This window comes from Mizuhopecten yessoensis, unplaced genomic scaffold, assembly GCF_002113885.1.
Source record: "Mizuhopecten yessoensis strain PY_sf001 unplaced genomic scaffold, ASM211388v2 scaffold477, whole genome shotgun sequence".
NCBI lineage: Eukaryota > Metazoa > Mollusca > Bivalvia > Pectinida > Pectinidae > Mizuhopecten > Mizuhopecten yessoensis.
The window spans coordinates 80,512-94,716 of record NW_018403566.1 but is presented as its reverse complement, the minus strand read 5'-3'; the positions used below and the strand labels follow the sequence as shown (position 1 = coordinate 94,716).

The 14,205-nt window shown below is 37.9% G+C and overlaps 1 protein-coding gene across 2 annotated transcripts in view; it reads right to left on the bottom strand.

The window, feature by feature from the left end:
• Nucleotides 1–14,129, bottom strand: part of LOC110449648 (TBC domain-containing protein kinase-like protein) — a 28,023-nt gene extending 13,894 nt beyond the window's left edge. Inside the window, exons 1-14 of one of the 2 annotated variants that reach the window (XM_021496643.1) lie at nucleotides 13,999–14,129; nucleotides 7,486–7,711; nucleotides 7,142–7,208; nucleotides 6,828–6,942; nucleotides 6,202–6,275; nucleotides 5,930–6,077; nucleotides 5,445–5,514; nucleotides 4,808–4,863; nucleotides 4,518–4,579; nucleotides 3,732–3,789; nucleotides 3,083–3,179; nucleotides 2,495–2,633; nucleotides 1,703–1,802; nucleotides 632–681 (exon numbers count right to left, since the gene is read on the bottom strand). In XM_021496643.1, coding sequence (XP_021352318.1) covers nucleotides 632–681; nucleotides 1,703–1,802; nucleotides 2,495–2,633; nucleotides 3,083–3,179; nucleotides 3,732–3,789; nucleotides 4,518–4,579; nucleotides 4,808–4,863; nucleotides 5,445–5,514; nucleotides 5,930–6,077; nucleotides 6,202–6,275; nucleotides 6,828–6,942; nucleotides 7,142–7,208; nucleotides 7,486–7,678 — 1,229 coding nt within the window. In that variant the 5' untranslated portion in view covers nucleotides 7,679–7,711; nucleotides 13,999–14,129. Of the gene's footprint in view, nucleotides 1–631; nucleotides 682–1,702; nucleotides 1,803–2,494; nucleotides 2,634–3,082; nucleotides 3,180–3,731; nucleotides 3,790–4,517; nucleotides 4,580–4,807; nucleotides 4,864–5,444; nucleotides 5,515–5,929; nucleotides 6,078–6,201; nucleotides 6,276–6,827; nucleotides 6,943–7,141; nucleotides 7,209–7,485; nucleotides 7,712–13,777; nucleotides 13,957–13,998 lie in introns of those variants that run through there. The other variant, XM_021496651.1, reaches the window with a different exon arrangement.
• Between the last annotated feature and the right edge of the window lie 76 nt (nucleotides 14,130–14,205).

Genomic DNA, 14,205 nt, shown 5'->3' with positions numbered 1-14,205 from the left:
ATGTGTTATGTATGTAGTGATATGTGTTATGTATGTAGTGATATGTGTTACGTATGTAGTGATATGTGTTACGTATGTAGTGATATGTGGTACGTATGTAGTGATATGTGTTACGTATGTAGTGATATGTGTTACGTATGAAGTGATATGTGTTACGTATGTAGTGATATGTGTTATGTATGTAGTGGTGTGTTATGTATGTAGTGATATGTTACATATGAAGTGATATGTGTTATGTATGTAGTGATATGTGTTACGTATGTAGTGATATGTATTATGAATGTAGTGTTGTGTTATGTATGTAGTGATATGTCTTACATATGTAGTGATATGTGTTATGTATGTAGTGATATGTGTTGCGTATGTAGTGATATGTGTTATGTATGTAGTGATATGTCTTCCGTATGTAGTGATATGTGTTATGTATAAAGTGATATGTTTTACGTTTGTAGTGATATGTGTTATGTATAAAGTGATATGTGTTATGTATAAAGTGATTTGTTTAACGTTTGTAGTAATATGTGTTACGAAATTATTATGTACAAATATAGTGATATGTGTTGTGAAGTGCTATGTGCTGTGTTTGTACTGTAGTAATGTATTAACATTAACAGATAGGATACAGACTTACTCATCTTCCAACAAAGGATAATAAGCCTTCTCATCCACTTCTGATAGTCGCTGTGAAATAAAACAATAAAAAGCTTTTTAAATTGTCATCAATTGATAAAACCAGGTCTTAATCTACAGTTGATCATGATTATGCAAGAAATAATGAAACCAATAAAAGTGTTGTCTCATCGCAAATATGGTAGAATTTGCAGCTAATAATTTTTACTGATGAAGGAATCAAATTTACAAGGATTAAATTTCCCAGTATGGAGATAAAAGGGTTTCTAATTTTCACATACTGGTAGATTGTCTCCGATGTTAACTATCAATAGATATCCTGTTTATTGGCCTAACCTCCTGTTATCCTGTTTATTGGCCTAACCTCCTGTTATCATGATTCTAAACCTATTCCTTGTATGTAGCATACATCATAATGTAGATACATGTACATATGAACTGACACACATAATGTAGATACATATGAACTGACACACATCATGTAGATACATATGAACTGACACACATATGAAAACTCCTTTACCGTTTTTACCAGTGATAAACCCATGCCTGGTAATAAACCCAACCCAAACTTATCTATGCAAGTAAATTATTATCTTTAACCGACATGAAAACATTATAAATCTATACTTATCCATACACATGTGATAACAGATTTACAAATGTAGGATAGTACTACACTCTGCCATATTATTTCCCATACAACTGTATTTGATTTTTATGATTTTGTATTTATTCAACAAATTTGTGAAAAATATCAACCCTTCAAAAAAACCTCCATCCCATGATAGCTGTATGATTGCTGTCACTTTGATATCATTGTATCTGGTAATATGTCAAGTGATGTTATGATGCCACCTGACATTGAAACTAGAGATGAAGCAGCACACATTGTGTAGTTTTCTCTAGCAAAGTTGTGCAAAAAAATAAAAAAAATACTCATGCATTCTCTAGGACAGTTGGACAAAATGATTGCATAATACATTCATCAAAAGATAGTTCCTTAATTTGTTGCAATTCACATTAACTCGAAACCTTTCCAGTAAGTTTTCTGAAAAAACCCCATAGTTACATTTCGTAGTTGTTCCTGTGAAGCTGTGATAACAATGCTGTCCAGTAGTTCTGCGCGGTCTCTCCTCTGTCCAAACACGTCGCCCTCATTGGTACAGAAACTAGGGGAGACATGGAGATACAGGTTCAGGTATTTTAATTAATTTGATTTTAACTAGATTGAGAATACATTATTAAACAAAACTGTTCTATGATCTACATTTCTCAATATATATATATTATTATTTGATATCTTTGGCAAGACATAAAAGGATTTTGTGTTGTGGTTCCTATGAAATTAGTCTAGATTTTTGAAGCAGATGTTAAGACATTAAAGATACCATTTTGAACCATTTATTACTATACTTTTAAATACATGATTTTATATCTCATTTAGTAAAATACAAAATATGAAACCAATCAGACACTATGGTGGTCATCTTGGATTTTCAATCAACCAGAAACCTTAATCATAAAGTCACACTTATCTCACTGCTTATGTAATGGGGGTTAAAATGTAACTGGGAAGGGGAATACTGAGGTGTTTGTTATACCTGGGAAGGAGGGTGATGGGAGGTTGTGTTTACCTGGGAAGAAGGGTAATGGGAGTTAGGTTTACCTGGGAAGGAGGGTGATGGGAGGTTTTGTTTGCCTGGGAAGAAGAGTGATGGGAGTTAGGTTTACCTGGGAAGGAGGGTGATGGGAGGTTTTGTTTACCTGGGAAGTAGGGTGATGGGAGTTAGGTTTACCTGGGAAGGAGGGTGATGGGAGGTTTTGTTTACTTGGGAAGAAGGGTAATGGGAGTTATATTTACCTGGGAAGGAGGGTGATGGGAGGTTTTGTTATGACTAGTCCTTCTTTGCGTAGTAAAGCCTCAAGGTCACCACCCGCCAATCTCCACAGATAGTACACCTCCTCCATGTTCCTCAACGATAGGTGGTCAAAGTCAAAATCTGGACAGATCAATCAACATATCAATTAATCACTCCTGACACTAATACTATATACACTCATTTTGATGTGGGTTGATTCCTGTTTATTTGATACATACCTGTAAATATATCCTGTTGATGGCTGCATTACAGTCGAAATATAATGATAAAGGGGGAAAAACATTGTTGAGCAACCTTATACTGTAATTGTTCTCATCCAAACAAGGGTGGTATAATACAACTTTCCTTCCTTAAACAACTTGTTTTAACTTTATCCATTTATAAGCCAGCAGTATGCAGGATAAACTGTCTGGTAAATATTCATTTAAAGTGTAATGTTAATCTGTTCATTCATTTTCTCACAAAACCAAACATGGTCAGGTAGGAGACTAAAAATCAGACATCTTCCTGATTTTAAGACTGAGATCCAGGCCAAACTATCACTCATCAGATGACCTCTATAAACAAACCTTGCATTATTGTACCATTTTCTCCATAGACAGGTAGTTCTAGATCTTTACATCGTGACTCTGTAGAGAAGAGTTGGAACCCGTTCCTGTATGGCACCTGAAAGCATACATGTGGTCAATTCATTGTTCATCTAAAACATTTTTTAAAACAATTCATCCGATAGGGACAACAAGTTAATAACAGGATTTTTAAAAATCAAGCACAAATAAAAACTTTGAATCCAACATAGTTTAAGAGTAGTGTTATAATAGTAAGAGGCCCAGAGGACATGTAGCCCTCACCTGGACCATATTATCACTTGTACATGTAAGCTAACCATACATTGCACTTGTTTTCAGACTAATCTTAACTCCTGACATAAAATGTGTACATGCTTTTGTAAAATAAGGAAATGACCTCTGATCTCTAGCATTAATGTTATCAATGGTTCATTCTAACATGTCTTGGGGAACAAATAAAACAGGTATGACAGAAATTGATGTTTCAATTTTTTTACCAACTTTACTTTAGAAAGTGATCTTGACCTTTGACCTTCCATATCTGTAATCACTTTTTTTGAAACAATATTTTCTTAACAACTGAGCAGACACAATACTGTAAGTCTTATAATCATATTCTATCTAAAACATAAAAATAAATCTTAATTACCTCTTTCAATCTGAGCTCTGTAAAAATGTCATCCTTCAGTAGTTCAGAAGGACTAGGCCTGCAAAAAAGGGTAACTCAATAAAAATAATTATGATTTTACAAAACTCAAATTACAATAATGAACAAAATATAAACTCTGAAAGTGCACAGACCATTTATCATTAATTTCACAGCTACCCCTAAAATCATCCATTTCTCAGTGTCTCATATCACTTCTTTTCAGACAGTAATCCCCCAGGTCACCAAGTAGTAATATATTGTAGGCAAATTACTGTAAAACACAAAATGTTTGTGGGTACTTTCCTTCGTGGTTTAAAGCCATTAAGATCGTTTCGTGGTACAAACTTTCGTGAGTATCCTATATTAACAAACAGTACACACATTATTGCATACAAATTGGTCGTATTCAATAACAACCAAGAAAACCACGAATATTTCTACACAACAAAGATTTTATGTTATACAGTCGACCAATTAATTATGAATGCTGTACTGTACTGGCTAACTTTTTGAAACTTTAATGGGGAAGATAACACTATTTCAGAATTAAAGTCATAAATAAAACGTGTGTATGTACACCCTTGGAATAAAAAACACTTTTAGATGGTTTCGTTTGAGCACCTCTTTCATATGAAATCATCAGATCTTAGAAAATAGGAATAGAAATCACTGGTTGAAAATGCTCAATTCTAGGGTCCAATATGGGGAGTCTCCCTCCAAACTAGGGAGAGTTGGCAAGTATAAATGTGCCGTCAATGAACAAAGATCATTATTTATCTCCCTTACCTGTGTTTCACAGATACTGTCAAACATTTATTTAAAAATTCTACCACATCAGGCGTTAATGTCTGAAAAAAAAAGAACAACATATTATTGTTATATTATTGCACACACGGTTGACTTAATCTGTCAATTGACAGACATACTATAACAGTAAAAAGAGTCCTATCCAAACCGATGATTAAATCCTTGTATAATATTCATTATTTTATTAGTATAATTAATATATCAAATTTGCAATTATATAAAAACATTTGTATAACCGGTCAAACAAAACCAAGACACCCACTACTTACCTTCAGTGTTTCAGTGAGACTATTGTCCTTAGCTATACTCTGTAATGGGGACTGGTCTAAAAAACACAATAAACAGCCATCATCGTAGAGCCTCTGTATCATACTACTGCTGTGTTATCACTGAACATCGTATTAAATATCTAATTCTCAGTTACTAGATAGAACAATGTTACTTCAGGTCAGGAACATATTTGTGATGTCATCATGTATATTATCATCACTCATTAAAGTTAGAGAGTTTAACTTTTAGATGGAAAATAAATCTCATATTGGAGTATAAAATACAAAAAATGTAATCAAACCACCTGTCTAATTAGTCCACCCTTTATAGCCATGTCACCTCAGGCATACTCATTAAGGAAAAGGTTTTGTAACGTGTAGAACATTAATTAAATAATATTTCAGATTTTAATTGAATTGTCTCTGAGTGGGCATTTAAATAACTTTTGGTTTTGGTTCGTTTGTGTTTTGCGTCCTGTTAACAGCTATGGTCATTTAAGGACGTCATTTATGGTTTTGGTGGTGGAGGAAAGCCGGAGTTCCCGGAGAAAAACCACCGACCTACGGTCAGTACCTTAAAATACATGTACAACATTTCTGCCTAGACTAACTAGTACTGTTAATGACATTGATTTACCTGTTTTTAGAAAAGCAAATATCTTGTGGAATATCTGTGGCATTGTCAAACCAGTCCATAAGTCTTGTGCCTGCAAAAATAAACATACATCTGATATCATCCTGTCTGAGACTGAACCCTCAGACAAGCTGTCATAGTCTAGTGTCTACAGGGAGAAATGATAAACACCACCCTACAGCAGACTCAGAAAAAGTCCTAACTGTAATCAATTTTAACACATCTGGTAGCCCTACGCCTGGCAAGAAATACATCACTCTTGACAGGCCTCACAGTTATTTAGAAGAAGGGATTTGAAGATTGTAATACACTTGACCAATGCACATAACCTTGCACACACAACCTCTAGTAATTAAGATCATACTTACACACACCACCTCTAGTAAGATCATACTTACACACACCACCTCTAGTAAGATCATACTTACACACACCACCTCTAGTAAGATCATACTTACACACACCATCTCCAGCAAGATCATACTTACACACATCATCTCCAGCAAGATCATACCCAAAGACCATACATCCACCTTGGGCCCGGAGGGGTTTAGAACTTCAGGTTCTACATCAGAATGCTCATCCACAGTAATTGGGGCCTCTGCAAGAACCTCAGGAGCGAGGTACTGGGGCATCCTAGGAAACAAAAAAGTTGGATATACCTACTGCTGGGCAAACCCTAATAACCCAATTTACATCTGGACAAAATGAAAAAGAGCTTAAATTAAATTAGTCTCAAATACACAAAGAATATACATACCCAATAGGAAAGGCTACCTCAGCCCCATATCCTGTCATGTAGTACAGACCATACTCTGCCAACTTCACTTGACCCTGTAAACAAATATACTCTGAATATAAGTCTTTCTCACTTGAGAAATCTGCAATGTTCTTATGTTTGTCATCAATAGCAATGTGTATTATAAGACCTTAACAATATTTGCTAAAACATGCATTGCTTAAATGAAGGCACATATAGGAGGCACGGTTGCGGGTTCGAGTCATGGCACGGCACTGTGTTGTATCTTTGAGCAAGATACTTTACTCTGCTTGTTCCAGTCTACTCAACTGTAAATGAGTATGTGGTTGGGCAGTGCTAGAATTGTTGAATGTCGCTGTTAGTGCCGAAATGGCAGCTCCGGCTGTATGCTCCCCAGGGAGTTGATAAAGATATTGGCTGGTTGCAAAGGCCGTAAGCTGAGGAACATATGCAAAACTTTTAAAAATTGTATTGGAGTACTATCAAACATAGGCACCAGGTACTTAGTTATTAAAATTGTTACAAAAAAAAAGAAAGAAAAAGGAGTCCTTCATCACAGATGCTCTTCACACCTACTCCACATGTAATGTATAAACAAACAAGGGAAGTACATAAACAAGCATTACCTCAGCATCAAATAAAATGTTGTCTTTTGAGAGATTTCTGTGGGTGATTCCTATTGAGTTAAGGTAGGCCAGGCCTTTCAGCACTCCGTAAGCAATCTCTGTCAACTTTTCCCTGCTGTGAAATAAAGTATCCAACAGATTAATGCCTAGCTGAGGATCATCCTCTCGAACATCATTATCTATTTATCAAAGAACATAAGTAAAAAAACAACTTTGAATTTATTTCAATATGAATGTAGGTTGCTTTGATAAAAATAAATGACATGATTCATTATCATAGTGTCGATGTTACATGCTGTTCACTAAAACAATACCTGGAAAATGTGCTGGATTTACTGCTGAGACAGTTCCGGTAATGTTCACATACTATCACCATTCGTTCTGTGGAGTAGATAAGACACAATGATGTTTTTAAGATATTTTTTATCAACCAGATAATTGATCTGGATTTAGTGATCTATTTTAAAAACTACTGTATTGATCCGACCTACTTGATTTTGCCTTTTGTCACAGATTTCTCTCATATTCTTATTTGTAACCTTATTTGTAACCTAACTGATTACTTGTTAGGGACCCCATTTTGTAAAAGCACTGTTCAATTGAGATATATTACTGACCCCATCCATTTGCAGAAATGAGGTTTAGTATGTTCACAAACCATGCTTGTCTTTGACGATGTCCAGGTATTTACAAATCTGTGGGTGTTTCAGATGTTTGAGGCCTTGGAAACGTCCCAGGACTTTCACTGAGTTAGGTGTCAGAGGAAGACCATTAGCTCCACATTTGTCATTGGGATGGCTTCTAGTGAAAAAAGTTGTCACTCCATATTCTGCTTTTCCAAGCATCGTCATTTTATTTCTCGTAGAATGTAGCCAACGTTAACACTGAAATTAAATTTGTGCTCTGATAAGTACTATTTCAAAAATAACTTTTTGTATATAAAGGGTACAAAATTTAAAGTTAAACGCTAAAAATAGGAAAATCGAAGGCGCACCTGAAAAGTGACATGTATGTCATGCCCTAGGGACATCTGTCACAGGTGAGACAAAAGTGTACATCTAGTTATATCTTAAGATTTTTTTTAAAGTTTACCTGCATACAGGGGGAGGGCATATGGGGGGGGGGGGGCTATGGAATATTAGGACTCAGAATAAACATGGCTACATTCGCGTTACCGGTTGAAACGGTACGTGTGGCGCAGAAATTTTCCACGATAAACGAACACACTTGGACCGTTCTATAAGCAGAGCTAAAAATCCACAGTTTCGGAGAATAATAAACAATGTATCAAGAATATTATGCCCTTCTCTCACGCGTCCACTAAATTACATAACGTATCTTAAAAAATACATGTGGCTTGGCATTATTTTAGAAAGAAATAACGCAAACTAGCAATATTCAGCAGTTTAGTTTCGGCCAGGTACGTCTGGACCCCTCAATCTACACGTACCAAATTTTCCTGAGGCCAGCCTCGGTCCAAATCTGTACCTGTCGTTTTCTTTACAGGTTCAACCGGTTCAACCGTTTCAACCGGTAACGCGAATGTACCCCTGGTCACTTTCTTTCATAAAAATATGTTATGACCAGGGTTTATGTAATAGGATGGAAGTAGTGAAAGATATACATATATATAAGATTTTACTGAAGATAATACCAGAGATTTTCAGTTGAACCCTCAATGCTGAGCTGAATGGCAATTCTTTTTGGCCAAATTAAATTCATCACGATACTGCCCCCTTTTTCCACTTATGAGAGCACCTAGCTATTAAGTATTTAAAATTTTTGCTGTATCCCTTTGACTGTTTAATGGCAATAAAATAGACTTCAATGAATGGACATTGTTCAGCAGGGGGCAGTGCCTGCACATACTCATTAGTGCCAAATCCACAGTAATTAACAAGTGGCTGTTCTTTCCCTAATTCCAATGATAAATTAAGCTAACTAAACTTGTACAAATCTGGTCCCCATCACAGATTAAGGAAGTAGTGAAAAAAATACATGATTTCGCTGTGAATCGAAACCTGCAAACCAAACATCTATTCCTCAAAACCTTGTGTTGGGGCAAGAGGAGCCTAAGGCTTATTTACAATCTGTATCTTGTTAAACTGATTACCTAACTTATTTATACAAAATGATTTATAAAGTTTACTTCTTATTGGGGATAAATCTAAGCTTCTTCTTCTTCTTCTTCTTGAGTATGAGTGCAATTGTTGCAATCAGGTGTTTTTGGAGGTGGCATTTATGTCATAACACATTTTTATAAAGATTTTTGGAAATGAAAATGAAAATGATAACATGGCAACAAATGTAGGTTAAAAGAGAGTACATTATATACTGGGCAGAAGGCATGTGCAGGCAAGTGATTGGGCAACTCCCACCGACAATACCTACACAGTCATCTACCAGTATAAGGGAAGGGAATGGGTAACCCCTACCGACAATACCTACACAGTCATCTACCAGTATTAGGGAAGGGAATGGGCAACCTCCACGGACAATACCTACACAGTCGTCTACCAGTACTAGGGAAGGGAATGGGCAACCACACAGTCATCTACCAGTATTAGGGAAGGGATTGGGCAACCCCCACCTACAATACCTACACAGTCATCTACCAGTATGAGGGAAGGGAATGGGTAACCCCTACCGACAATACCTACACAGTCATCTACCAGTAGTAGGGAAGGGAATGGGAAACCCCCCCCGACAATACCTACACAGTCATCTACCAGTAGTAGGGCAGGAAATGGGCAACCCCCACCGACAATACCTACACATTCATCTACCAGTATTAGGGAAGGGAATGGGTAACCCCCACCGCCAATACCTACACAGTCATCTACCAGTATTAGGGAAGGGATTGGGCAACCCCCACCTACAATACCTACACAGTCATCTACCAGTATGAGGGAAGGGAATGGGTAACCCCTACCGACAATACCTACACAGTCATCTGCCAGTATTAGGGAAGGGAATGGGCAACCCCCACTGACAATACCTACACAGTCATCTACCAGTATTTGGGAAGGAAATGGGCAACCCCCACCTACAATACCTACACAGTCATCTACCAGTAGAAGGGAAGGGAATGGGTAACCCCTACCGACAATACCTACACAGTCATCTACCAGTATGAGGGAAGGGAATGGGTAACCCCTACCGACAATACCTACACAGTCATCTGCCAGTATTAGGGAAGGGAATGGGCAACCCCCAATGACAATACCTACACAGTCATCTACCAGTAGTAGGGAAGGGAATGGGAAACCCCCCCCGACAATACCTACACAGTCATCTACCAGTATTTGGGAAGGAAATGGGCAACCCCCACCTACAATACCTACACAGTCATCTACCAGTAGTAGGACACATTTTTATAAAGATTTTTGGAAATGAAAATGAAAATGATAACATGGCAACAAATGTAGGTTAAAAGAGAGTACATTATATACTGGGCAGAAGGCATGTGCAGGAAAGTGATTGGGCAACTCCCACCGACAATACCTACAAAGTCATCTACCAGTATAAGGGAAGGGAATGGGTAACCCCTACCGACAATACCTACACAGTCACCTACCAGTATTAGGGAAGGGAATGGGCAACCCCCCCCGACAAAACCTACACAGTCATCTACCAGTAGTAGGGAAGGGAATGGGAAACCCCCCCCGACAATACCTACACAGTCATCTACCAGTATTAGGAAAGGGAATGGGCATCCCCCACCGACAAAACCTACACAGTCATCTACCAGTAGTAGGGCAGGAAATGGGCAACCCCCACCGACAATACCTACACATTCATCTACCAGTATTAGGGAAGGGAATGGGCAACCTCCAATGACAATACCTACACAGTCATCTACCAGTAGTAGGGAAGGCAATGGGCAACCCCCACCGACAAAACCTACACAGTCATCTACCAGTATTAGGGAAGGGAATGGGCAACCTCCAATGACAATACCTACACAGTCATCTACCAGTATTAGGAAAGGGAATGGGCAACCCCCACCGACAAAACCTACACAGTCATCTACCAGTAGTAGGGAAGGGAATGGGCAACCCCCACCTACAATACCTACACAGTCGTCTACCAGTACTAGGGAAGGGAATGGGCAACCCCCACCGACAATACCTACACAGTCGTCTACCAGTACTAGGGAAGGGAATGGGCAACCACACAGTCATCTACCAGTATTAGGGAAGGGAATGGGGGATAACATTATGTACAGCTCTGACAAGATTTGGCTCTAACAGAGGGTAGTTTTGGGTTGGTAGTCAGACAGAGCTGTTTTGAAAGAGTTCAGATCAGGTGACTGAGCTATATGTTCAGGTAGTGAATTCCATGTTCAAATATTCCTTGGGAAGAATATTAATAGCAACAAATGAAAACATACACATTGTAGGCTGAAATGTTACATGTGGTGTAGAATTCCCTGCTTATCCCAATAAATCTAAAACACAGTGAATCAGTAGTCTAGCTACAGATGCTCAGAGGGCNGGGGGGGGGGGGGGGGGTGCGTAACCCAATATTTCTACCTTCTATGTGAACTCGACTATATCTACATAGTAATGACCACCTTCATCTATTTGAAGATCATGTCATGTGATAGTGGGTGCTAGGCCAAGAGAAGAAAAGATAGTGAAAGGGAATATTTATAAAGTATGGGAGTTAGAAGTGTTTTTTTGTTTAGGGACTGTTTGAAGCAGTCAGAAGAGGTAATGGAGGTTATATCTGGAGGCAGGTTATTCCAGTCTACTATGGTACGAGGGAAAAAGGATTGTTGTCGTAGCTGTGTTTTACATCAGTGTTTGATATGAGTTCTGGTGTGCGTGTCTTGTGTGGTGAAATGGAGGTATGAGTTGGTCTTTTCTTATATTGACTTTGTCATGTATAGTTTTATGTAGTGTTGTCAGTTGCATGACTCTTCTTCTGTCTTCAAGTGATTGCCAGTTAATGTGTTGAAGCATGTCACCACTACTGGAGGTGTTTCAAAATTTGTTGGTGACTAATCTGGCTGCTCTACGCTGCACCATTTCTATTTTGCTTATGTCTGTTTTAGTATAAGGGTCCTAAAATGAGCAGGCATATTCTAGGGATGGTCTGACAAGTGTTTTATATGCCTGCTCCTTGACAGATGCAGAGTTTATCTTTAGATTTCGTCTGAGAAAGCCTAAGGTGGAGTTGGCTTTATTTTTATGACATTCCCACTTGAAATTTGACTGTATAGCGACACCTAAATATTTTGCTTTATCTACGTGTTGTAATTCCTTTCCGTGCAGCATGTATTTGTGATGTTGTGGGTGTTTGTTGTTGGTGATGGAAAGGACGTTACATTTGTCAGGATGGAAGGACATTTCCCATGCTATCTCCCATAGAGCTAATTTGTCTAAATCTTGTTGTAATAGCTGGGCATCAGATGGTGATTTGATAGTAAGATAGACAATGGTGTCATCTGCAAATAGGCGTACAGTGGAGTGAAGGCCAACAGGAATGTCGTTTATATAAAATAGAAAGAGGGATGGACCAATAATCGAGCCTTGAGGGACACCAGACTTGACATCGACAATGCTAGATTTCCCCCCTTCAACGATGACAGCCTGCTTCCTATTATCCAGGAAGATTTATATCCAGGTGTTAACCTTCTCATTTACACCATAATGATGAAGCTTGGTCGTTTTTTTCCCCTTGTCAATGTTGGAGCTGACATCATCAACAAATTCAATGAGCTGACTCTCACATGATACTGACCTTCGAAAACCGTGTTGGAGTGGGTAAAGGATGTTATGTTTGTCAGCGTGGTTCATGATGTTACTGACCACTATGTGTTCTAGAAGTTTGCTACAAATACATGTGAGAGAGATTGGCCTGTAATTTTCTGGATTTGATTTAGAGCCCTTTCTATAGACTGGAGGGACATGCGCTAACCTCCAATCAGAGGGAACTGTGCCAGAATGAAGAGATTTGTTAAAGATGATAGAGAGGACAGGGGCAATTTCAGAAGAGAGTTCTTTCAAGATCTTGGGCTTCAACTCGTCAGGTCCAGCTGCTTTACTAGGGTTTCTATTTTGCAGTAATTTTTGTAAGCCATTTGGAGTGATATCAAATTCTGGCATAATAGGGTACTGGGTGGAGGATGGGATGTTACATCTTTTAAGGAATTCATCAGAGGATAATTTACCACCTGGGATAAAAACAGACTGGAATTGAGTGTTAAGGGTCTCAGCCTTACTTACAGGGTCAGTTACAAGTTTACCATGTGATTTTAGAGATGATGAACCATAATAGTCGGTCTTCTTATGCTTTATGTATGACCAGAATCTTTTGGAGGCACTAAAATTATTGTAATTTTCTTGTGGGGTAAGAATGCCTTCAACATATTGCCAGTAGGACCTTCTGAGTTTCTTTTGAATGTCTTGCCTTAGAGCCTTGTATTTAGCAGGTTCAGTACACTCTGTCGATTGAGCTATATAGCTATATTCAACTATAAATGATAGCTGTATTGGACTATAATTTCTCAGATTTCAATTTTCATTAAATCAAAGCAAAGTCGCGTAAAACAATAAGGTTTATGGTAATGTTGACTACAGAAAGTATACAGTTGGATGTTTATTTTCATTTTTCATAAATTTAAAATTTCCGATTTTTTTTACATCATTATTTTTTTTAAAAGAAGACTTATATTTGATGTCTTTTAAATTTGTTATCAACCTAATGATAAAATCTTCTTTTAAAAGCGACTTGGTTTCGTTTTCCTTCAAAAAGAAAATCACACGAAAATAGCTCAAAAGACCTATTTCAGATAGGTCAATAGAGCTATTATAGGTCTTTACAGCTACATGTATATAGCTCGGTAACAGGTCACCTCGGCACTATAGCTCAATCGACAGAGTGTGTGTACTGGACATGTTTCAGTTTAGTCCTCATGTTCAGATCACCAGACTTTTTTTTACCTTTTTATAGAGTCAATCTCTTTTCCTGAGAAGGTGTTTAATGTCAGGAGTGACCCAAGGTAGACTAGGTTTGGGTTTGATGGTTTTATGAGGTATGTTGTCCTTTATGAGATCACAGAGGGTTGGTTTGAGGAGTTTACATCCCTATTTGTGGATCGACTAAGTGAATCAGCCGATCGTTTCTCAGAAGGATGCTATTGATTATGAAAATAAACACATACTTTACGGTATTACATCGTGTACATTTCTGCCCCGTATACTTTCAGACTGTCAGCTCCGTTGTTATCTCGTCTGAATAACACATAAACTGTTGATAAACATTGTGGGCAAAATGAAACTACAGCAGAACCGGGGGGTGTAACCCTCTAGCTCTAAGACTCAGTTGCGTATAAAATGGTTTAAGAATATTGTGAGCACTAACGTTGAGA